The 21,779-nt window shown below is 38.8% G+C and overlaps 2 protein-coding genes across 5 annotated transcripts in view; one reads left to right on the top strand and one right to left on the bottom strand.

Annotated features, from left to right (window-relative positions):
* Window positions 1-10,057, bottom strand: part of hdac8 (histone deacetylase 8) — a 32,329-nt gene extending 22,272 nt beyond the window's left edge. For 2 of the 4 annotated variants that reach the window (XM_017699691.2, XM_017699692.2), the window contains exons 1-9: window positions 9,837-10,057; window positions 9,571-9,623; window positions 9,206-9,336; window positions 7,126-7,267; window positions 6,275-6,387; window positions 5,935-6,012; window positions 5,014-5,122; window positions 3,929-4,101; window positions 3,385-3,479 (exon numbers count right to left, since the gene is read on the bottom strand). In XM_017699691.2, coding sequence (XP_017555180.1) covers window positions 3,385-3,479; window positions 3,929-4,101; window positions 5,014-5,122; window positions 5,935-6,012; window positions 6,275-6,387; window positions 7,126-7,267; window positions 9,206-9,336; window positions 9,571-9,623; window positions 9,837-9,950 — 1,008 coding nt within the window. In that variant the 5' untranslated portion in view covers window positions 9,951-10,057. Of the gene's footprint in view, window positions 1-3,384; window positions 3,480-3,928; window positions 4,102-5,013; window positions 5,123-5,934; window positions 6,013-6,274; window positions 6,388-7,125; window positions 7,268-9,205; window positions 9,337-9,570; window positions 9,624-9,734 lie in introns of all 4 variants that reach the window. The other 2 variants (XM_017699694.2, XM_017699693.2) reach the window with 2 other exon arrangements.
* Window positions 10,058-10,472: 415 nt separating this feature from the next.
* Window positions 10,473-14,625, top strand: cnpy4 (canopy FGF signaling regulator 4). The gene is made up of 6 exons (XM_017699695.2): window positions 10,473-10,638; window positions 11,346-11,472; window positions 11,631-11,727; window positions 12,184-12,306; window positions 12,597-12,714; window positions 13,369-14,625. The coding sequence occupies exons 1-6, from the start codon at window positions 10,554-10,556 to the stop codon at window positions 13,482-13,484; spliced, it is 666 nt and encodes a 221-aa protein (XP_017555184.1). The 5' UTR covers window positions 10,473-10,553; the 3' UTR covers window positions 13,485-14,625.
* Window positions 14,626-21,779: the final 7,154 nt, after the last annotated feature.

A 21,779-nucleotide genomic window follows, 5' to 3' on the forward strand; every position in this document is an offset into this window, starting at 1 on the left:
TAGAGGTGCATTTAATTTCATTTTGAACATGACTTGTGCTGGTCAATCAAAAATGCTGCTAAAAGTTCTGTATGTGAAAACAGCAGTATTGCATAACTGAGTCACGTTGTAAGCAATGTATTTATTCCTTTAGGGGTGTAGAAATTGGTTTCACAGTTTGAGCATGATGTTGTTTAGATACCTGAGTTAAGCAAAGTGCATCGAAACAGCCAAGTTGTTTAAGAGAGGGGAAAAAGATGTTATTGCATTGCTTTTGGTATTAGCAAATACTTAAGGTTGCAGCATCAATATCGAACATAAAGTGGTATCGGAAAATTAAAGGCACAAACTGGGGAAAAGATGAATCTGTAGTACTAACTAATTCATTTAGAACTTTAACCAACTTTATTGGTTGCACTGGAAACCCTTCATATAATAGTTAAAGGACTTGCTGGGACAAGAAGGTGACCTAACATGTAAAGCGATCAGTCACAGTCCATTATTTTATATATATATATATATATATATATATATATATATATATATATATATATATATATATATATATAAACAAATATAGGGGTATAAAAACAGTGCTACAACAAAAACAGACCTGTGTTAAACAAAAGTAGCATGAAACATGTTGGATATTTTGGTTACTTCCTGTTCCTAACTGTTCAAACTAAACACTTCAAAAACTTTTAAAGGCAGGATGCTGTGATTTTTGTAAATGTAATGTGCTCTTAAAGGCTCATTGTTGTCATTATGAGCATTTAACTTGATAAGTCCCCTTATTCCATCAGACAGTGTATGGAAATACATGTACAGAGCAAAGCAGATAGCCAGAGTTTAACTGGCAGAATTACGATAGCTGTGGAATATGATAAGTATCAGACGGTCAGTGTACATCTGAGGCTGAAGCGGCTGTGACTAGTCATGAGACTAGTAATAAGTCTGATCATGTGAACACTATTACTGTGCAGTCTTCATAATTTACAAAGCAGATGTGTACTTGGGTACACTTCAGGTACAGACCTATGGTATGCCCCAAGCTGAAGGGGCATTTTGACTTTATGTGAACAGTGAAAACATTTACCTTCACATATTCATATACATTTAAATACATATTTTGCATCCGTCTATTTGATAATTGTTTGGGCAGAAGTATTTAACTGAAAACATGTCTTAATAAATGGAAAGGACCATTCTGTCCTTGTCTAAGCTATATAAGCCTCTCTTGGCCTCTCACTTGAGCCTGTGACTTGGTCATCTGTCTGTCTGAGTGTGTGGAGCTTGAATGAAGCTGTTGTGTGCCCTACTCCAGTCTCTGTCTCTGCTGCTTATTGTCCACAGTGTTGGCAGGGCAGAACACAGAAAGAGGCCTCTACATACCCCAGCAGCTGGACGAGCACAGAGAGAGCAAGCGAACGAGAGAGTGCAAGAGAGGGAGGGAACAGGTACAAAGTAGTGCTTGTTCTACCTCTCCTTTCTCATCTTTTTCAAATTCAAGTGGTCCTGCACATTCTATATATTAGTTCTGCCATTTATCAGCTAAATATCTTTCCAAGTCTGATTTTGCTTGTGTGCCTGACCATCTTCTCTGAACTCACACTATAGTTAAACAGTGTTTTCTTTGGGCTAGATGGAAACACAAACACAGCAGTTGCAACATCTATGGTGGACAGTGTTCTCACTGGGAAGGGAGGCTGCGATTTAAAAGGCGAATGAGGGAGTTAAAAAAAGAAAAGCCTTGCGAGAAAAGAAGAGGAGAGGGGAGGGTGAGGGAGAAGGGAAATGAGTAGAAGAGAGAAGCGCTCCCAGTCAGTATGTCATATGCTGAGGAAAAAAAAGGTGTGGACAGGCAGAGCTGGGGTTACAGATAGTTTAAATGAGGAAGTGTCCTCAGTGAATGGAAAACACAGATGTAAGGAATATTATGTGGGTTGCGCCATTCGTAAGGGACTGAGGATACATATTGGGACTCCCCACGATGCTAAAGAAACCAGTCTGTCAATATTGCTTAATACCAGGACTTAATCACTTAAATGCAATAAAAATGAAAAATCTACTAAAATTTTTCTTTTTTTTTATCTTCTCTACATGCAGTTTGCCTGATGATAATGCACACTATTTTGAAGTCTTGAGAATTGTCTGTGTGGATTATTATGGCTATGATTAATTTCTGGTAGTGTAGAACACATTCCCTTTTCAGGAAGCATAGCACACAACACAAGAATCTTTGGGCTAGACTCCTAACACTACATTTGCTCACCTCTGTAACACAATTACATGGTATGTCGCTCTGAAGTAAGTAAGCAATAAGTAAACAGTTGGCCTTTGTAATACTGATATCATTAATTTTATCATAATCAGTGGACTATTCAATTACTAACATAACCAATAGTGACCGCCCTGCTGCAGATATTTCCCAGTACTTACTGACTCTGGTATATATTAAAGTCATGAAGCTAATAGCCAGTTGTAAACTACAATGACCACATAAGTTGTAATTACAAGTGCAATATCATATTCGGCTGCATTCGCTATAATCAACTCACAGAATGGAAAAAGCAATAAGATGGACTACATGTACAACACACCACAGCTGCCTTCCATTGCACTCAAGGGCTGTCCAGTTCTGTTCAGGCTTATTTGAGGTGCTTGCCCCTTAATGAGGTTAAAGGTCAACCTCTAGCGGGAGTTCAGGTTTGGAGAAACAAGAGCATCTTTTCTTTAGCTGACCATGAAAGCGCCCTCTATAGCACTAAAAGACCCTCTTTGTGAGTGTGAGAAGGAGAGAGATATCAACCTATCACTGTACATTCAAAAAGCCCCTCCATCCAACCCCCCCAGTGTCTCTCTTGCTCTCTCTTCTGAAGAAGCAATTATGTGGGAATTTACAATCCTTCTCAAAAAAAATCCCCATCAACTTTAAAAAAAAAAAAAAAAAAAAAAAAAAAAAAAGAAAGAAAAGAAAGAAAAACCCTTCCTTTCAGTGTGGTGTGTGTGCACACACGCTTTCTCCTTCTCCAAGGAAAGAGGAGAGAAGAGGAAAAAAAAGGTGGAGGAAAGAAAAGCACAAGTCCCTCTCTGTCAAGCGGCTGGGACAGAGTGGTATTGTTAAGACCCCCTCCACCCCTTCACACACATACACACACACACACACACACACACACACACACACCCACACACACACACACCCCTCCTTCCCTCTGAATCACATGAAAACAAACGCGTTTATTGAGAGGCGCTCGGACATCTTTGATTAGAGCCGGTGACTCAGCAGAGACGGAGAGAGAGAGAGAGAGAGAGAGATGGAGTGAGGAGGGGAAAGAAGGAAGAACCGAGGGAAGAAAGAAGGATTTTCAGGCAGTGTTGAAAGGAGAGAGGGGACAGGGGTCTTACCTCGTGGTCTGGTATCTCTGAGGACAGAGTCTGTTCCAGCACTGTCCCTGTCAGATGGGTCCAGCAGCGGGCAGTATTGGCAAGATTATAACCGCCTGTGTGCGTGAGTGTGTGTGAGTGTACGTATAAGAGAGAGAGGGAGAGAGGGAGAGAGAGAATGAATCTTAGCAAAGGGCTTCATTGTACTGCTGTAATTACTACCTTTCATCCAGTGCTTGGCCAGGCAGGTCTTGAGTTCAGAGCTCATTTCAAAATGGGCTAAAATCACAAAGTTTACCTCCTTTACCCCCCTCCATTAACTACACACTAATAAACTTTTTGGCCTGGGCTACTGCCTGGCAACAGGAACAAGAGAGGACCTCAGCAGGCATGGACAAAAACACTCAGCGTCTTTGACAAGAGCTTGTCAGTGTCTTTTGTTACACTTGAAGACAGCAATCTACTTGGAAGCATGACAACACAGCTAGAAAATGTGCTTATTTAGACTCCCAGTTGACAACACACACACACACACACACACACACATTTGTGCATAAACACACACCTCCTCCTAACAGCAGCGTAGGTAGCTCCCACTCCAGAATATGGTTCAGACACTTGCCAACCCCAACAGGAGTCATGTTGAAAGAGCACATGGGGTCACCGGCCATGGTGTCTGCTCCTAACTGCATCACAACAGCCTCTGGATTAAACACCGCTTTCACTTCTTGCATGACGCTGTCAAAAGTGCAAAGAGAATTATGATCCAAGAGACATAAATTACTGATTTTATGAAACTAAAATTTCAATAGTGGAGTATCACAATGCTTGATTCCAAATGATACTACGGTTAAACATCAAACACTCATCACTGCCTGAACACCAAATGTTTACTAGATAAAAACTACATTTTTTACATTTTTACAGCTTAAATAACATGCTCTTTTTTCAATTTAGTATTTCTATCAATGAAAAACCTTTCAAATGCAGAAAAATACCAGTCATGGTATGACAGAAAAATACCAGTCAAATGTCAATCTGGTGATAGTTATTTTAAAAAAATAATTAAAAGAACTGAAAGTATTCCAGGTTGTAGCACTGATTTATTTGTTAAACTGCAGCTCTGAAAAAGTACTGATCCTTTGATACTTTGTGCAATTCTAGTTCATATAATTTAATATGGTAAAAATAAATAAATAAATAAATAAACAAACCCCAAAAGTTTTAGTTAACTTGTGCTTTACTGACTTATATGCGTGTCAGTTGTCAACTGTAAATGTTAATTCAAGATGGTGTTTTGTACCTGAATTCACCCTGTTTTGCTGTAATAGACGTGAGCAGATGGCAACCATAAGGTTAGTAGTCTTAATAAAGGCATACGAGCATGAAACCACTAAATCCTTAGAAATAACATCATACTGCAAAAAACAAGCCACTATGTATTTGGACTTTTTTTGGTGATATTCAATCAATATTCTCGGATAAGTAATAGACTGGTCATGCATAAAAAGAGAATCACAAAATCTCAGGTTGTCACAGAAATAGCTAAATTGAAACTTCTTTAACAACAACAAACACATAATAACACAGGGACCAAGGGCGGACATCTGATGCAACAAATGAAGGTGAAGGTGAAGGTGAGAAGCAGACCTGGTGAAGACCTGGAGATAGCGGTCATCTCTGATTCCATCCTCCAGAGGCACATTGACAGCATACCAGCGGCCCTTCCCTAGTCCTGTGTCACTCACATCGCCTGTACCTGTCAAATGGTAGCCAGTTGGCAACAGAGCTGGATGTTATGAAAAAAAAAAATTGCATACCAATACTGACACTGATTCTTAAACAATTCTTTTTCCAATACATTATTTTAAATACAACACATATTGCATTAAGTCATAGACCTCAATGGATTGCAGAGTAATCAGGAGGAGCACCATGCAGAAGTTAAGAAGCACTGACATTACTAACATTCTTATGATTTGTAATTTAGATAGCCAGTCTAGATTTTACTGACTGATTAAATAAGTATTGAAATTTGACATTGAATTTTACAGAATTTTTCAAAACTTGGCAGTACTGAAGTAAATTGTTCACTCCAATACCAGACACACTGCTCGCACCTTCAGTTCCTGGTATGTGTTTACCTGAGCAAGCCACTCCCTATAAAAACTCACCTATAAAATTTAAAATAATTGACAGCATCTTGCCTGCAATGGCTGCATAATTAATGCTGTTTAATGGAGAATAGCCATTCTCTCAGACCATATACCTTCTAGTAACAATCCAGAGGCAATAGTAGTTGTTTACATCCAAAAAATCTCAGACCTTAGAAACTGTTGTTATTTTAATATATCAGTTCAATAGTTAAAATGTGGTTTGCCCCCTTTGCACAGTATTCTCCTCAAGTCAGCAAAGCCATTGTCTCCACTATCGGATTGGTAATCAGACTCTATGGGCACTGATGTGGAGCTGGCTGCTCAGGGTTTGGCATCGGTTGAAACATGGCTGTCAATTAAGTGAATTAAAAGGCAGGCTGGTCTGCACTGAGGCAAAGAGACATGCTGAACCAACCTGGGAAGAAGCCAGGAGAGAATTTGTGCAGAGACACCGTCATCACTTTGGAAGTGAAGCTGAAGGCATCTTCCACACCTGTAGATAAGACAATAGATCAGATATCATTATTAGAAGAAATATAAAAGATCCCTATTCATCAAAATACATAAAAGTAAAAGCACCATGAGCTTTGCTTATTGGACACTGATTATTTAACCACTTAACCAGTTTAAAACCAAACTTGACATGCCTACTGTATGAAATTTGCCATGTATGAGACACTGATTGAAATTCATTTACACTTGAACAAGACTGTAGACATAAGTGATTTTTTTATGTCTTTTATTTTAATGATTACCGTCTCCATGATGAAGATCCACATCCACATAAAGTACCCGCTCATACTTCTCTCGCAGTTTGAGGATGCCCAAAACAGCATCGTTCACATAGCAGAAGCCTGACGCCTCATCCCTTCAAACACATACGCACACTGCATTGTTTAGCACTGGGTACTTTGCATTATATTAGACTCATAACTCTCACAATTTGTTCTTTGGCTTGCAAGACAACACAAACATTTCCACTTGCTTATTTAACACTGTGGATAAAGCTGCCATATCCAAATACTCATTGTAGCCTGATCCATTCTAAAACACTGCAAAGATTCACAGATGATTTTGAATATTTTAAATATTTAGATTATAATTTCTGAAACACCACTGAATTAAGTCTGTCACTGGCATATTCCACACAACCCTTTTTAAAAGCTAGAAATTACACTGTTCAGTAAATAAAACTGCAGATGTATGAAAAAGTGTTAATTTTCTAATTAAAATAACTTATGTTATAATTATAAATAGCATAAAGCATAAGCATAAAAGAGCATAGATCCTTTTATTTGGTGAATTTAGCATAAAACAACATACTAAATGTGCCACGACCTTTGTACAAGCTACATTTTAATTTTTATTTGTTTCTCCAATATTTGAAATCCAGCAAATAAACAGTAATTGGGCATTAAAATATGCAGAAATGTGATCTGTAGATGATATGTTAACAGAAAAACTGCTTCATTTTGAGCATCAAAGAAATCTACTACTGCCAATAACAGGCATTTTTGCTATTGTATTTGCTATCAGGAACTTTCTAATCTGGTGACTCAGTGATTGTTTTAAAGGTTGACAAAACAGGCTTGCTGAGTCCTCTTACTTCTTGGCATGATGCCAGCCTCCTGCCCAGTTGATAGCTACTTCACACTTTCCATCCACCAGACACTGGGCAGCAGTCAGAGTGGCTCCACCAACAGCCGCTGCATAATCAAATATACCCTCCACTACCGGGCAATCATACCCTAAGGAGTGATGGACAAAAAGAAAGCAAAAAAGTACATTAAGGAAAAAATCTGGCAACTGAAATGCCTCCGACACTAAGATAAAAACCTCCATCCTCAGAAATAGTCTGAAGTATCTGTATGTCAGTTGCCTAAAGCATATATGGCCGATATCCAATATAAAGGCAAACTGTGACCATGCTGATGGACTTGAACTGAAGATGAACTGACCTTCATAGAAGCTTTGGGCCTACACTGCCCTCTGGTGTCTGTAAGTGAGCATTGCACACAATAATATGATGCACATGGCTTGATATATTGCACTTGTGGGTGGATGGATGGATGGATGGATGAATAGATGGATGGGTGAGTAAGTGGGTGAATGGATGGATGAGTGAGTGGGTGAGTGGATGGATGGGTGAGTGAGTGGGTGAGTAGTTGGGTGAGTAGGTGGGTGAGTGGATGAGTGGGTGGATGGGTGAGTGTGTGAATGGGTGGGTGAGTGGATGGATGGGTGAGTCGGTGGGTGGATGGATGGGTGAGTCGGTGGGTGGATGGGTGAGTGGGTGGATGGATTGATACTTTATTGATCCCAAAGAAAATTTAGCACCCAGTAGCAGACACACAACACAACACAGTACAGTAATAGTAAAAAGGGTGTAAAATAGGAAGAATAAATATAAAAAGATCCTATTTATAGGCATAGATATACAAACAGAAAATTACAACAATCTGCAATAAGTTCTATAACCTGAGATGAAAGATGCAGTGTATAAATGACTGTACAGGGAGGTACAGGTAACAGCATATAATGACCACACTGAATGAATAAGTATGTGCAGATATTGGTACCAAAATAAAGTGTCTAGTGTCCAGACGTGCAAAAAAGTATGCAGAAAGTACAACATGTGCAGCAAGGTGTCCATATGTGCAGATGGATAAAGAAACAGAAGATTAAGCATGAGGTATAAGACCAATGATTCGTGATTTAACATGAGATTCAGATTCAGTCCTCATCTCTCCTCTTCCCTCTTCTCTTCTGGCCCCCTTCAGAAGAGCTGAAGAACCTGATGGCTCTGGGGACAAAGGTTCTCCTGAATCTGTCGGTTGAGCAACTCTGTGACAGCAACCTGCCACTAAACATGCTCCTCCTGTCCATGATGATGGTATGCAGTAGGTGGCCATCATCCTCCATAATGGAGAGCAGTTTGTGTAATGTCCTTCTTTAACATTCCTTCTCCTTCTCTGTACATTGGCAGGTTTTTCATAATTCTCATATGAAACCAGTTTTGCTACTTTTGCCTAAGTCTTCAGTGTTAAGAGTCCAGTATAAGAAATCTGTCTCCTGAGAGTGAGCTTGACGGCTAGGATTAAAGCTCAAATGCCAGTTGTGCCATTCACTATAACTCTGTCATGCAACCGATTACTTTTCCCTTTTAGTAGAAAGAAGACACAGGTCCTCTTACTCCTGATATTAGGCAATGTACCAAGCAATCAGATGTCTATGTGGTTGGTCTTTGACTAACATGGTAATGCAAAATCATCAGAATCAGAAATAATGTCACAAACAGTTACTAAAGCAAATAATAATATTAGTTATTGAACATCAAAGCCTATTTCCACTCTCTGGCTCTCCAACTGCTTTTGAACACCTTGAGCAATTTAGAACTCTCACAACTAATAACTCAATTTATTAAGATGAAACTGATCAAAAAATGTATTTCACATCAGTCTTACTTGCACTTCATTGGCTTACTAATCTGTTATCGGTGTACACACACACACACACACATATGTTGTTTTGTAGATTTTGCTGTTTGCCTAGGAGTATTGACAAGAAGGAGATTCACTTCATGATGCATTCCTACATGCATCCCAACATAATAAAGGGTGGTTTTCCAATACTCAGTCACAAACTTCAGAAGTTTCCGTTAGATTTACACATGCAGTGACTCTTACCCAGTCCGAAATCAGCAGACTGAGGGTCATCGTTGTCACCGGTCTGGCTGATCTTGTGGAGATGTTCTAGGTAGGAGTGCGTGTGGAACACTGCCATCTCCTCCATCGAAGCCACATGAGGCTTGACCACCCTGCAATGGTATTCGGTTTCATTTCAGAATATCTCTCAACCATACATTACTCACCAAACCTGTCTCATGTCTGGAGGGGTACAATGCTTAAAGAAGAGTACGTGACAGCAATCATCTTGGTCATTAAGGAACAATGGTGAGCTTAGTGCTGGTTTCTCATAATTTGGCAGTCTAGTAAGCATCAAAAAGATACAGTCCAGTGAAAGTGTTGTAAATTAGAAGAAAGGTGCACACCTTAGGTACTGTAACAATCCATAGGCTTCAATCAGGGAATGGACCATACTTGCCTGGAAAGGTAAACACAGAAGAATAACGTTATGCTTTCAAAGGTGTTACTAAAAATGCAAAAGGCACGTCAGTTTCATCACCGTTCGTACACGCTTCATGCCAAAACCTACATCTTCCTATAAGTAGCAGCAGAAAGGCCTGAAAGAGTGCACACACCGCTGAGCGCTAAGCTCGTGTACAGAGATGCTGGTCCAGTCAGTCAGGGCACTCACCCGGTTCGGCACTTTCGATAAGGAGTCACACGTCTCAACATACTCCGAACTGTAAACATACGCCACTCTGCGCTTACTGACCTCTCCATCATTAGAGTCGCCTCTGTCACACATTTAAAAGCGTACAGTTAAAAACAATAAAATCTAGGAAACAAATACATGTAAGGCGCTCGGTATCCTGAGGTTTTTAAAACGAACACAGTCTCAGTGTCATTGACTTCCGGTGGCTATGGCACTCAATTTCACAATAAAAGCATTTTTCTCACTTTAAAAAAGTGATATGAATCTACTTTTCATTCAAGATAATAATTCAAAAGTGTAACTTAATATTTACCAAAAAGACACTTTTTAAGATTCTTAAGTAAGTTGTTATCGTGTACTGATGTTGGAAAACAAAAATACAACGGTTACATGAAAACAAAATCTTCAGACCTGTCGACAGTCTATGGTCTCTAATCAGATTTTTCTTTCTCTTTGATATAATATGTTTACTAACAACTTGTGCGATTTAAAACATCATCAAAAGCGTTAAAAATGAGAATATGTTCAGCGTAATTTCTACAACCATTTTTTCAGCCTCTTCTTTTGCCTTTTCGTCAGAGCTTTATGTATAAAATGCGCATGCGCTGTGCCGACAGGCTCTGTGGTGCCGAGCCGTGTCGATGTGGCTGTAATGTCAGGTTTTCAGCGCTGAGCCTAAAACTAAATGCAGCCATAATGAAAGTTTCAGCCTTATTTCTGTGTTTTGTGTTTATCCTTGCTGCAGCAGACCAGGACGAGCGGCTTCCTAATAAATGTGAAGGTAAGTTACTGTTGAGCTCAGTAGGACTTTCGTAGTTGTGCTGTTTGATATGGTTGGTAATTAAGTGGCAGGTTTTAATACAGAACATTTAAAAGTGAATATCTTTTTGTTTGATACGCGTATTATTCTTGTAAAAAAACTTTCAGTGGTTCTTATAGTAAAGTCAGGGTGTCTGGGGCCTCCCTTCCTGCTTGTATCTGTTCTTTATGTACTTGCAATCCAGAATTTTTATACTTCATTTTAAATGATAATATATTATTAAATTCTACTTAAAGGGGGCATTCCGATCTAAAACTAGCATTTACATGTTATGTAGTGTTCTGCAGTGCTTCACTGCAGCTGTCAGCCGCATTGGTTTGACCGAATTTACGATTTTGTTCAATGCTTGTTTTCCTCCATCAGTGTTCTTTCACTACAATACCCATGATGCATCATACAGATACTTCACACACCCATTGGGAATCTCTATGCTGCTTAACAGATCCTGACTGCTGGCCACGGAGCTAGAGGCTGATTAATAATGTGCTCTGTGTCTAATCTGTGTTTCTAACTTGCATATGTGATTTAGCATTAACCTCAGTGCTTTTCAAACTGTTTTCTTTGTTAAATGAATAACGTAGCTAGCAAAATAATAATAGTAATAATATTTGTAATAATATAATAATAGTAAGAATTACATTTACACTCCTTTATGTATTTTGGGGCAGTGTGCAAGTTCTTGACAGTAGAGCTTCAGGCATCTCTAGAGAAGACTGGCCGCTCCAAAGAGGTTCTGGAGCTTGGAGAGGTGCTGGACACTGGAAAACGCAGACGCAAAATTAAGTATAACACCTCGTAAGTGACTGGAAGTGATGGAGAAATGGGAAGGGCCAAGGGTAATTGTTTGGATGTATCACAGTAGAGACTGACATAGTAATAAGATTGAATTAACCTTAGATATGCATGGTGTAGTTATTAATGATCATGAACTTTACACATTTTTTTTTTTTAAGGGAAACAAGATTGACAGAAGCTGTTGACAATATCTGTGAAGGGATACTGCAGTACAGCGTCCATGCTGAGAGACCCGGGAGCCTCCGATATGCTAAGGTTGTTTACTACAACCATAGGCAGCCTGTTCCTTTTCTGTATTTACAGTCTTTCAGTATTTAACCCCTTTCCACAGAAGCCATAAAAATGCAATTTCCACCCACTTTGAAGATCCTTCAGTTTAAACTGTGCATTTTTCCTTCCCCTTTCACATCTCATTGCATTGCTTACTTGCAGCTCAACACATTGTCATAACATTTCAGACACTGAGAGCCAATAGTGTCCTATTTAGTTTGATAACAGATTTATGGGGAAACTATATATTTTTTTCAACAATATTTTATTTAAATGAATAAATATATTGACTTCCATTCTGTTGTGGATTGTGGATTGGCTTGTGAAAAGAGGCTGTAAGCCTTTCAGTCAAAGCATGTAATCAAAGATTAAATTGGATGTTTAGGCAATTCTTGTTTTGCTATTGTAGTTGGAGTATCATTGTAAATGGGTGTGTTCCAGGGCACCAGTCAGACCATGAGCACACTGAAGCACCTGGTTAATAAGGGAGTAAAGGTAGAGCTTGGTGTCCCCTATGAGCTCTGGGATGAGCCAACAGTGGAGGTGGCAGACATGAAGAGACAGGTAACACTTCAGCTACTGGAAACCATCTGCGGCATATAGGTGTGCACTGTGTTTGTTCACACTTGGTGTTATTTTTGTCTGAGAAATGTGAGGATGTGGTTCAGGATAGTCTGTCCGGTTTTGTAACCCAAACCAGATGTAAAGTAAATTGTGATCTTAAATACAATACATGGAGATGGTACATGTTTCTAAGTTGAACTGTATATATTTCAATGGAAGCATGCATGAACGGGTTGAGGAGGTGAGACGAATGTTTATTTACCACAGTAATGCACAATATTTTGTTTCAGTGTGAAACTATGTTGGAAGAATATGAGGAGGTGATAGAGGACTGGTACTTCAATCATCAGGAGGAAAGACTGGAGAAGTTCCTTTGTGAGGTCCATGTCCTGAAAAACTCTGACTCCGGTAAGGGCGCTACACTCAAACGCTCCATCTGCACTGAATGAGACGAATCTTCCTGCAACAAATTATTCATAGACACAGGGAGAGTCTAGGACTTTGCCTTAGATGGGCTCAGCCCCCAAAAAGAATGTGGGATGTGATAAAAACAGAAATACTTAAACAGCTGGATGCAATTGGGCATTAAAATTAAGCATATTTATGTAACTGGAAAAAACAAAACAACTTGTGTCTTTTAATACATTAGACAGATTGCTGATTAATAGATCTGGATTGTTCTTTTTGGGAGAGGCTTTTATGTGCTGCACACTTCACAATTAATGCATGCTGCAGAGCACTCTGGGCACCATTTCAGCAAGAGTACATGAATAAATGTTGTTTATGATTGAAAGTTGGTAAAATGTTGAGGAAAAATGCATTTATGTCTTAAAAATTATGATTTTTAGATGTGTCATGAACATTTATAGAGCACTTCTTTGTTTAAGTAAATAATGTGTCAGTTCCTTAATCAGTTAATGACTAATTACGTTGTAGCTTGTTGACTGATTGTTGCAACTCTAAGCTGAATTCAGTGTCAAACTGCACTTGTTCAGACACACACATTCATATTCGCAGGACACTTTTGTTTTTTGATTTGTCTCCTTTGTCATTCTTTTTCAGAATGCCTGAAGGAGGTATGGAAAGGTGACATGGGGACAAAAGGATCTACAGAGGAGTCCGAGAGTGATGACAGGAGGGAAGGAGAAGGACGAATGCATGACGCTGGAGAACTCTGACAACAGAAACATGGCAGACAAATTCAAACACTTGGACAGTCTTCCTGCTAGAATACGTCCTGAGGAAGAAGATTGATCCAACTTACTGTGATAAAAAAAACAAGAAACCTTTCTTGTATTCCTTGGTTCTAGTCAACACTACATGAACAATGCAAGTTACTTCCAGGACTTTCTAATGTGCCTTCCTGTCTGCTTGGTTTGTTTTTCTAAGCCAGCAGTCTGATCAACATCCAGCATCCTCAAGCAGTGAGAAAAAACTGTGAGCATGTTAAAGCCAGTTCCAGCCTTCGCTCCTGTTCTGGAGAGACACTGTACCTTGAGAACCTGAATCACTTTATCTTGTTTGGCAGTGTGAGGCCAATCTTTAGTCACACACTTACAATGCTTTAATGTCCTAGTTTACAAGTATTCTGTAATCTTGGACAGTAAAAGGGAATCACACGGATTTTTTAAACATAATTCAACTGTTAATATATAAACCGTGTCATTAAGAGAGGGTTGTCATGAAATGTGCCATCTTTGAGAAACTTAGAGTTACAAAATTATTTACAGTGGTGATGATAGGAACCAGATGTCTGAAATATTTATTGCCCCTAAAATTTATTGTATTACATAACTTAGGATCACTAGTTCTTTGGATAGTAAATAAAATGGCTATATTTGCATTGTACACATTGTGACCCCTGCTTCCTGTCACCACCACTGGGGGAAAAAAGTCTCAATCAGTAAATTTCTCTGCAATTAACCATTTTGTATCAAACCACCCTGAATGATTTTGTTTACATGTTGATGACTCTATTATGCAAAAATTTGTGGAGTTTCACCTTTGTCCTAACTTACAGGATGGGTGGTTTTATGCCATGCTGCAATTGACGGTGAAGACACTCCATGCATTGTGCCTTTATGCTAGACTGCTTCAGTGTTATGTGGAAGGACAGACTCCGACACTAGTGTGCTCAGTGTAGCAATAATGAGGACCTGTAACTCTAGCATGGTGTTGTATGGGCATGTTACATGTTAGTATTTTTCTTTATTGTTTGTTTTTGTGGTTTTTTTTTTGTTGTTTGTTTGTTTTTTGTTTTTGAAAGCATATTCTTTGAGTGGCTCAGTATTAAAATGCTGTCATAAAATACTACAAAGACAACGAATCTAATGTTGAAACTTAGAAATTCTATTGTTGTTTTTTTTTTTTTAAATATATGCTCAATTTGAATTGTATGCCAACAACACATTCCCAAAAAGTTGGGACAGGGTCATGTTTGCCACTGTGTCATCACCTCTTCTACTACTAATACTCTGCAAGCATTTGGGAACTGAGGAGACCGATAGCTGTAGTTTTGTAAGTGAAATGTTTTCCATTCTTGTTTGATATAGAATTTCAGCTGTTCATCAGTTCAGGGTCTCCTTTGTCGTATTTTTCATTTCATAATGAAATGATGTTTCAGTGGGTGACAGGTCTGCATTGCAGGCCAGTTTAGCACACTAAGTCTTTTTATACGGAGCCATGCTGTTGTAATACATGCAAAATGTAGTTTGACACTGTCTTACTGAAATAATCAAGGCCTTCCATGAGAATTATGTCGTCTTGGTGGCAGTATATGTTGCCACAACATGTACACTATATTTCAAAAAGTATTCACTCGCTCAGTGAATACTTTTGGAGTGACGAATCACGCTTCTCCGTCTGGCAATCCGATGGATGTCTCTGGGTTTGGCGGTTGCCAGGAGAACAGTACTTGTCTGACTGCATTGTGCCAGGTGTAAAGTTTGGTGGAGGGGGGATAATGGTTTGGGGTTGTTGTTCAGGAGTTGAGCTCAGCTCAGTTCCAGTGAAAGGAACTCTTTATGCTTCAGCAGACCAAGAGATTTTGGACAGTTTCATGCTCCCAACTTTGTTGGAACAGTTTGGGGATGGCCCCTTCCTGTTCCAACATGACTGCGCACAAGTGCACAAAGCAAGGTTCATAAAGACATGGATGAGCGAGTTTGGTGTGGAAGATCTTGACTGGTCTGCACAGAGTCCTGACCTCAACCTGATAGAACGCTTTTGGGATGAATTAGAGCAGAAACTGCGAGCCAGGTCTTCTTGTCCAACTTCAGTGTCTGACCTCACAAATGCGCTTCTGGAAAAATGATCAAAAATTCCCATAAACACACTCCTAAACCTTGTGGAAAGCCTTCCCAGAAGAGTTGAAGCTGTTACAGCTCCAAAGGGTGAGCCAACATCATATTAAACCCTGTGGATTAAGAATGGGATGTCACACAATTTCATATGCGTGTGAAGGCAGATGAGCCGAATACTTTTGGAAATATAGTATATATGTCGTTTAATGCATTAATGGTGCCTTCACAGATGTGCATGTCACCCATGCCATATGCACTAATGCACCCCTATACCATCAGGTGCACTGATAACAAGTTGAAAGTTTTAGCTTGGAGGACACTGTGCTCCAGTTGTTCCAAGTGAAATACTTTTAGGAGATACAAGGTGATCAGTGAGGCTCTCTTGCCCACCATTTCACCACTCATCTCCACTGTGTCCCAGCAGAATGAACTGGACCTGGACATCAAACTCGTATCAAGTAAGACAACTGAGATTCTGATGCTCTTCCTCTTTGTCCCCTTTGTACACTTATTTTAGAGGTTTGGGAACATTGTCCCTTCTTTTATGTGGTTTCAGCTGCTCTCTCACTGGTTAGTATTTCAAGAGCTTAATTTCAAGAACCCTTTTGCCACCTTTGTTTTTAAGTGTGCAGTAATATAACTGCTATTGAACAGTGATGTGCATGGGTACTTTGGGGCACTAGAGGGCAGTAGTGTTGTTGCATCTCAGAGCTTAAGCTTGCTGCACCCCACTTATGTACATAGGTATGCTGATCAGACGGCACATTTGCACTAGTTATCTGCTTTACACCTGTGCAGGTGATAGGAGCAGTGATGATGCGTGGTGCATACTACCTGGGTAATATTATAAATGTAGAAGGCTCAGTGGACATGGCCAGTGTTGCTACACATACTCCTGATGTTACCAATGAGCCCAGATATGTTTTCATAGAGAACCATGGGTAAGAGCGAAGTATTTAACACATTTTTTCAATGCAACTCAAAATAGATGGAACTATTATTGTAGACAATTTATTTATGTGGACATTAGGATCTGTTTATTAATCCTATCCTGGTCAGCAAATTAATTTATTACGATAATAAAACAACCCACAGAAGAAAATCTAAAGTCATGATGTTTTTGTGTGTGTGTGTGTGTGTGTGTGTATATATATATATATATATATATATATATATATATATACACACACACACACACACACACACACACACTCATGTACTGCTTGCTTTGCTTGAACCTTTGTCAGCTGGAGTGATGTATTGTGACTCTTCTTGCAGATCTTCATCACGTTATCTGGACGTTGTGCCCACTGCACAGAGGCATCCTGAGAAGTGAGTTTGCTCTTGCATTGATGGAAGGTATTGTCCTTTCAGGTTCTATCATGCAGCACTTTTCAAATGTATTTGTTAACAACATGGAGTTATGGCACATCGCATATTTAAGGTTTTATTTTTTCCATATGTTAAACTCTTAATGTTTAAACTCAACACATAATGTTTAAGTTTGTTTAACATTTAACATATTTTCACTTTCACTGCATACAACTGTAGCTGCTGATGCTTCATAAGAGCACTGTGTTCTTATTAACACTGTGTTCTTATGTTAACACAGTATTTTAATTTCACAATTTGTCAGAAAGACACTGTTTCAATGGTCCATCACTTTATGGTGATAAGATAGTTGTGTTAAGACACCCTTTAGAGAGTGCATGGTTCAATAAAATGTAAATAGTCATTTTAATGCAGTTACAGTGGACTTATAGTGTGTGTTTTAACTTTTTATTTTCCTTGGCAACTTCATATTTTTGCATATCACTATATTTTGCATATCGCTCCTTGTATATCGCTGTTGTCCAAAAAAAAAGTTATCTCCAAAGTGGCAAGGTTACAGGAAAAAGCAAGAATATTCTTTACTGTCAGTGTATGTTACTGTAAAGAATTTTTATTCCAAGAAATTTTGAGCATTATCGGTTCATTAATGAAGTTTTTTGGTCAATGTAAAAGACAGCTGCTGTGCTCAAATGATGTAGCAAAATAAAAATAGCAAAAAAATGGAGATTTGTATTTCTTTTTGGAAAGCTTTTCTTTTTTTTCACTCAGACCACTTACCTTTCTCACTGAGGCAGCGTTAGCCGAGCTAGCTGATCCAAGCTAAGCAGGTAAGCTACCATGTTTACGGTTTTCTTCTTTCTTTTCGTTTATTACACTTAAAACCTGCTGCGTAAATTGTATTACAAGTGTCTGTCAGCTGCTTTAGTGAACAAGTGTCGCCCACAGTTCACCGTTTATACACCTAGCTTAGCTGCTGTTTTGGAGATAAACGGTTGTTTTACGGCTGAAATAGACGTCCAGTCTAATACAGGCTCTTCATAGACACTCCACACTGATTCTGTCATGCTGTCAACTGGCCTGATCTGATCCCACCCCGCTCTCTCTCTCTCTCTCTCTCTCTCTCTCTCTCTCTCTCTCTCTCTCTCTCTGTGCTTGTCTTTAACTGTGAGAGGCTGAGCAGCTGTTTAACTGTGAAATGCAGTAATAATGTCTGAATCTGTATGAAGTGATCAGCATGATTACTAGTGAAATATGTTTCAGTAAAAAATCAAAGCTGGCTAAGCTGCTGATGTTGCTGCTGATTTTTAATGGTGTAATTGTTCTGAACTGATCTCAGTGAAACTACAGTTTGAAGGCTGTTAAGGTGTTTACTGTCTGTAGAGGTTCACACCTTTTAATGTAAGCTAGAGTCCAGGGAGCTGATGGACAGCAGGACTCTCTCACCACAACTACATAATTAATAAAGCATCTTCTCATAATTTTAACTCATTTTTTTCTCTTAAATGCACTTAATTAAACAGTAACACCCTCTGCACACTCTCAGCGATTCTAAAATACTGTATTGGAAACATAAACTAGGATGTCTTTTATAATCATCTAACCATGTAATGCATGCAGTTTAGTGTAAACCTTGTTCCTTACACAGTTCACAGAAAGGTGATCAGTCTCAGCTCTCAGAACTTTTGCTTTTGGGTTTTTCTATACAGATTATTTCCAGTGATGTAGCCATGTAAGCTCAGAAATATGTTCAGGCTGTGACAGCAGAAATACGAAAAAGTAACTAAGCAAGTTTTTAATGAACTACTCATTTACTCGTACTTTCAGTCCTCCTTACACTCCTGGAAGTAGTCACAGTCTTTGTTTACTCCATCAAGGTCTACATTACATGATTGGAAAATGTAATAGTAAAGAATGGAGCAGCCTTGTACAGAGAGAGAGAGAGAGAGAGGAAGGAGTGAAATTAAAGATTTAAGCATGTTGGAATAATGGAGAACAAACATCTGTGAATGGGCTGTCTAGGCTGTGACTGAGAACCACACACAAAAATAACGTGGTTACAATAAGTACATTAACTAACTTTATTCAACCTAAATAAATACTTTGTATGAATCGTTGTTTTAATTATGTGGTGTGGGTTTTTTTTAAGGTTAAACTGATAAACCCTTTTTTTCAGTAAGTATATACAAAGTATATTCATTCACTGTAGAAAGTAGCTTTATGTTAACAGTCTTCAGTTTAATAAAATTATGGTGGTGGTGTGGAGATTAATTAGATTTTTGAGAGGGGGAAAGATTTTTTTAAAAAGATTTAAAGAGACAGTACAAGGTTAGTCTCTCAGGGGAGGAAGCCCCTTCAGCAAAAGGGAACGTGGCCACCATGACCATATAGTCCCCCAAATATTAGCTATATTTTCACCATATTTCACCAAATATTAGTAGGTTTCACTGACTCATTGTACTTTTAATGAGCTAGCATTCTGTGATCGTTATAACAGTCTTTAGCTCTTTAGCGCTGACGCATCTTTAGCCATCTTGCTGGAGATTAGTATTGCATCTAGACATCTAGACTCTGCAAAAATCAGATGACAACTGATGCACATTTCCACCTGGGGGGTTGGACATGTTGTCCTTTTACAGGATTTTCATTTTTGTGCCATAACAAAATTGGCCATTGTTCAGACATTTTGCCCCTAACTGTGTGCATCCTGTTGAACTTATGTCTCCCCCATCTTCACCTGCATGACAAATGTCTAAAACATGGTCTTATTGCAAATGCAGTGTTCTTTCTTTCAGTCTGGAGACAAGGAGCCACTCTTGGGCCTTTTGTTGTCCAACTGTAGATTAGATGAAGTGTTAAGTGACCTCTGGTGAGTTTTCCAGATCTAGGAGTTAGTTTTCCAGACACAAAGTAAGCCTAGTCCTAGTCTAAAAAGCATTAATACTGAAATCTTATTGGCTCAATATATAAATCTACAGCTAAATTTGATAAATGAATGGAAGGATCTGTAAAAATGTAAAGCATTTGTTGTGAAATTGTCTTTACCTGTAAGATTACATTGTATTTTGCTAGGGAGGATGTTTTTATAGAGCAGTGAGTAGTTCTGCAAGTCAAAGAACGTATATAATGTTTTTTATTTGCGCTTCCTTTATTCCGTCTTCCTGTTAGCTTTGTTCAAATGGTTAAACTTGGATACAGATTTGGGTCATGCAGCTCATCTATTCAAGCTTTTACATCCTAAGCGTCTCCACTGTGTTCATTTGAATCAGAAAAAGAAGATTACTTTGGAAATACTGCACCCAATGATATACCGATTATGTGTACAGTGTCCTCGGTTTCTAGAATATGAATTTGGGTTAAGTTGTCTTTGACTCACATGTACACTTCAACATGAATGTTCTATTTATTTACCACTCGTTTTCTGGTAATATGTGAAATTGAATGTGGTATTACGATGAAGGCAGTTTAGCTTTTCTACGTGCTTAATCTTGGTCCAACTGGCACTGCAGATTTCAGTGTTTTTCCTTCAAACACACCTGAAATATAAGTTCTTAATGACTTTAAAAAGGTTGTTAGAGCTGGCTAAGTAACTTTACAGTGCATGGGTTAAGAGGTTCATCAGAAATTAAACTGGATTTTATTTCCCTTTTTTGACAGAGACCTTTAACAAAATACTGTATCAGCTGTCCCCTGCAGTCTTTTCCTTCCCTTTTAATAAAAGGACTTAACTTCAGTGCTAAAGTGTAATGTTGCCATGCTGCCTGTCGTGCCACATTACTGCACTAAGTGGAAGGTTTCACAATATTTGCACAGTGCTGCAGGCAAAAGGATTCTGACACCAAATAACCTGTGAAATTCACATCTTCGCCTGCATTTGCGTGTCACTCTCCAATGAAGTGACACACATAAATGTCTCCAACCACTCAGCTTTGTCTGTGATTTTTAGAATTTAGGCACGAGTACAGCACTTCTGTGAAGAGAAGTGCAACTACAAGATTGTATTACATTTTATAAGCCTTTAGGCTCTTTTTGTCTGTTTTTAGGAAGAATCTCATTACGGAATTGGCGCTTGTCAGGGTCATCAGTGATATCCTTCTTAATGCTTACTCTGATTGTTTAAGCATTCTTATTCTTTTGGACTTTACGGCAGCATTTGATACAGTGCACCAGCCGGCTTGCCTGAGTGCCTGCATAGTCTGGCCCTGTACTGGCCCTGCACGGTCTTAGTTTCAGTCTTATGAGAGTAATCAACAGCAGTTTGTGAGAGTTAATAGGATGCAGTCAGCCCCAACTACTAACATATGTGTTGTTCCACAAGGGTCAATAGTTAGGCCTCTTTAGTTTCTACATGCTGTCACTTAGTTATGTGGCCTGAAGTGTCATCTATTTGCCACCATAGAACACCACAAAAACCACTTTACACTGGTGACCTGTGTCTCAGTGGGTTGCTTACAAGGTACTACTTCTTGCTTATCCGACGTTAGATGAGACTGCTCCTGACTATGTGTCTGAAATGTTATTTTTATGAGATTCATAGCTTTCTCTTCAGCATTAGACAATTTGAAGTCTGTTAAATCTCTTCTTAAAACGTATCATTTTGGTATGCATATCGCTGCTCTCAGAACAAAACCTCGTATCTCAAAAATGGAAACTTTACAGAAGAAGGAAAAAACATACTTTAACATAAGTTGATGGAACCAGACTTTTTACCAAGTCATTTTGGGCCATTTCTGTTGGTCCATTCATCATGAAATCTACACACGATGTAAAGAACAACATGAATTTTCAAATTGTGCCAAGACCTGAAAAAAGACAAAAAAAGGAGATACAAGGTTTTGTTCC

This window comes from Pygocentrus nattereri, chromosome 2 (assembly GCF_015220715.1).
Source record: "Pygocentrus nattereri isolate fPygNat1 chromosome 2, fPygNat1.pri, whole genome shotgun sequence".
Lineage (NCBI taxonomy): Eukaryota > Metazoa > Chordata > Actinopteri > Characiformes > Serrasalmidae > Pygocentrus > Pygocentrus nattereri.

Bases quoted from the DNA above. Each gene is read 5' to 3' on its own strand.
- cnpy4 (XM_017699695.2), top strand. From the start codon at position 10,554: ATGAAAGTTTCAGCCTTATTTCTGTGTTTTGTGTTTATCCTTGCTGCA. The intron at 12,307-12,596 runs GTAACACTTCAG...ATTTTGTTTCAG, and splicing joins TGGCAGACATGAAGAGACAG to TGTGAAACTATGTTGGAAGA. The intron at 12,715-13,368 runs GTAAGGGCGCTA...ATTCTTTTTCAG, and splicing joins CCTGAAAAACTCTGACTCCG to AATGCCTGAAGGAGGTATGG.